The sequence below is a fragment of the Colletotrichum fioriniae genome, assembly GCF_027942845.1.
Source record: "Colletotrichum fioriniae strain IMI 355084 chromosome Unknown scaffold_1, whole genome shotgun sequence".
Taxonomy (NCBI): domain Eukaryota; kingdom Fungi; phylum Ascomycota; class Sordariomycetes; order Glomerellales; family Glomerellaceae; genus Colletotrichum; species Colletotrichum fioriniae.
This window is the reverse complement of record NW_027076837.1, coordinates 1,925,361-1,928,843: the sequence shown is the minus strand read 5'-3', so window position 1 is coordinate 1,928,843 and position 3,483 is coordinate 1,925,361. Positions and strand designations below refer to the sequence as shown.

At 51.6% G+C, this 3,483-nt stretch overlaps 1 protein-coding gene across 1 annotated transcript; it reads left to right on the top strand.

Moving 5' to 3' along the window:
• Window positions 1-548: 548 nt before the first annotated feature.
• N0V96_000511 (uncharacterized protein) lies at window positions 549-815 on the top strand (the record flags this gene model as incomplete). Its single annotated transcript, XM_053193395.2, has 1 exon — window positions 549-815. One exon carries the CDS (start codon window positions 549-551, stop codon window positions 813-815), a length of 267 nt encoding a protein of 88 aa, XP_053049112.2.
• Window positions 816-3,483: the final 2,668 nt, after the last annotated feature.

Sequence of the window (3,483 nt, the reverse complement as noted above, 5' to 3'; positions counted from 1 at the left end):
CGCGCGCCATACACAGTTTCTCATGTCTTGACAGAGTACGATAGGCAGCGTGCGATACGATACGATGCGATGACCTTGCCCCTCCCCTCCCTCCATGTGCATCGTCCGGTCCCTTCCCCCCCTTTCCCTGTCCCCCTTCTCCATATGCGACCGAGGACCCCCAGTATCAACCTTTTTTTTGTTTTTGTGAGCAATCCCGGCTTGAGACGGCACCCACCGTGTGACCCGGCAAGCTACCCGTCACCTTGCCTTTGAACTCTTGCCCGTGGGCCGGATGGAAGGGGGTAGGTGATGGTCAGCCAAGCTCACACCTCCCGTGTCCTCCGGTGCAATCCAAACTTATAAAGTTGGACGGCCCTCCCCCTCCCATCCAGTACCTCTCTCCTTTCTATCTGTATCCCAACGCTCTCATCCTTCCTTGACTCTACTCGCCAAACTCTCAAGTGTCTTTAAGCAGTTGATCTGTTCTTCCACACACACTCACACGCCGATTGCCAACTCTCGCAACCAAACCAAAACCCAACAACCAAAAACAAAACATTACAAAAATGTCTTCTCCCGTCGACAACTCCGTCTTCCTCTCCCTCGCCCCCACCACCTCGTCCTCCTACCCCTTCAGACAGCAGCAACAGGCCGCCGCCGCAGCAGTCACCACCACAGCCGCCGCCACCGAGCCGGCGCCCCTCAAGCGCCGCACCTCGAGCATGAGCAGCGACGGCAGCAACGGCCTTCGCTTCCTCAAGCTCGGTCCCGTTCACTACGGCGAGCACCCCGACGAGCACAAGTCTGACTGGCATCCTGCTCTCCTGAGCTAGGTCGCTCATGCAAAGAATGATGATTCTTCTTTCTTGAATTGTTTTTTTCTCACATCATTGAAAGCAAGCCATATTCATGATTTTTTTTATCAAGCCCATCAGAGTCTGGATACCAAAGGTGCAGGAAACCAACAAGGCAGTTTGTGCCCAAAAACAAAGCGATTAGACGAGCTAGGAGAGCTCTGGGAGGATGAGCAAATAGGCGCTGGATCATTTTCTTTTTTTGTCTTTTTATTTTTTTTTTATTTTTTTTACATCGAGTACAACCCGAAGAAAGTAGGGGCAGATTGTCTCTTGGGCCGGGAGGAACAACTTAACAAAACCCCCCCATTCGTTTATCGAGTCTTGGGGGAAACGGGATGGGATACGGGACCAATTCACACAGAAGAAGAGAAAGAAAAAAAAAATAACCAAATTGGAGTTTTTGACGGAAACAAATCATTGTGTGAAGATTCGATATGCCTGCATGTGCTGAGAATCCTACTATGTGAGTCTGATACGATTGCCAAAAGCCACTGGACTGGACCCGGTCCGGTCTGTTTCTCTTACACACAGTCGGCAACAAGCGGATAAGAAAAGAAAGAAAAGAAAAAAACATCATGCAACCCAGACTCCAGAGAGTTGAATGGGTGGCGGTGGTGGTGTGGTGGGCACATCATCTCAGTCTCTCTTCGGCTGTGCCGCTTTCTCGGGAAGCCTGCGAGTACATCACACACACACACACACACACACATTGCCGGGCTACGCGGATCAAGGGAAGGAAGGAAAGGACTTTGAGGAGCGAGAGCGACATGGGAGTGGGAAGAGGGCCAGAGACTTGGAGCTGATCCAAGTCCGAGGGGACCCCAACTCTCCGAGATTTGTGCTTTTTCCCTGCTCCGCTGAAGAGTTGCTTGGAAATACAGTCATTCATTGTAACATGACTATCTTTTTTACGCGCACACTTACAAGTCCCCAGGCCGAGAAGAGAAGAGAAACAGTGGGGGAAAACACACAGCAAAAAGAGGGAAAGGAAAGGAAGCAAAGACCAAGCTTCTGTGATGTGGGCCGCTCTTCATGCAATGATCTGACATGCTAAACCGACCACCCCGCTGACCAAAGTGGGATAAGACTGGGGAAGAGGGGGACTTCGGGAGAGAGATTTTGAGCGCGGAATGCAGTAGAACGCGTCGTGTCTTGTTAATCCGGGCTGGCGGATTGGGAAAATGATTGCTGATTGTGCAAAGACAAAAAAAAGTCTGGGGAGGACGAGGGGGAGGACATTTCCTCAGAGACAGCTCATCGTCACACCCTTCGATTTTTTTGCGAGACATTTCTAAAGGGTGTGGGGTGATGGTTCTGATTGGAGTAAGCCGGCACGATTTTTGCCTTTGACTTGTGCTACGTTTGCGTTTTTTGTTCGTTCGCTGGTCATTCCACGCAAAGCAAACGTTGTGTTGCCATCGAGTCTCTGCCCTGTTGATTACTTGGAACTTGTTGCCAGGACAAGAGAGGCGCGAGTGGAATGGAGGGGGAGGGAAAGGAGGAGATGAGCACTGACAAGCCGGCTGCTGCACCGAGGGTTCGATTTCCTGGGAAGCGGGGAGGGAGAGAGAGAGAGAGAGAGACAGACATCTGCTTTCGACGAGACGCACGTGGGGTAGAGACTGGGTATCACGACCGGGGTGTCACGGTGTATTGATTTCTGGTCTATGCCGAGGCTGAGCGGGTTCAATAGTTTCAAAAAGCTAGTCTTTTGCTCTCTTTCTCTTTGATTCCTCTCAATTTCACGATATGCCATGAAAGTGGTGTTGTTGTAGGTAGTAATTATGACGTGCAAACTTGGCGTGGGTAGAGAAGGGTTGTATTAAAGTCTTGTCTAGTCTAGAGTTTCTCTATGGAAAGGGGGGAGGGAGAGGACTCGGGAGAAGGGGGAGGTTGCTAGCACCTGAAGTTTAATCGCAGTCGCGCAAAGAGACTCGGACTTGGTTCGCAAATTCCCACGGGGAGGGGTCCTGCTGCTGCAGAGTGCCAGAAGATAGCTGAGAGAGTTTCGGAGACGACTCTGGCACTTATGCGGACGTCATATCTGGTTCGCCTAGCTACGAGTCAAGCTCGTCTTATCTCGCGCGGCCGAGTTGGGGTTTACCTTGCCCTACTATCCGTACTTCCTACGTCTTTGTTCTAGTCTGGCTGGATTGATTAGGACGCGCGCCCATCTGCCCTTTCTGCACACACACACACACATCTTTTTCCACTGGGATGTTTTGTTTGCCGGCTTCTGCCTCAATCTCCGACACGCTGGTCACCTGTCATCGTTGTCAGGTAAATGAAGAAAAGCAAAAAAAGGTTTAGTGTTCTCGTAGGTGGGACAGGAAGGAAGATCGACGGGGGGGGGCATTGCATCTGGCATGTGACCGCCCTTGGCAGGCCTGCCGAGCCCTTCAACCCTGCTTCGCAAATTACCGCTTCTGGAAAGTCCTTGGGCTTCAGACTCGATACAACCCGCGACTGAGTCGAGTCGAGCAGGTTTAGGGGGCGAGACCACCATAGGCGAGAAAGAGATGGGCGCAAGGCTCTACGAATTTTCCGTGGATGATACAATCTGAGCCTCTGTTGACGTCACAGAGGACGATTCGACGAGTTGCGTGCCTGCCTGCTTGCTTATCCAGGCATGTGCTGGTGCCTA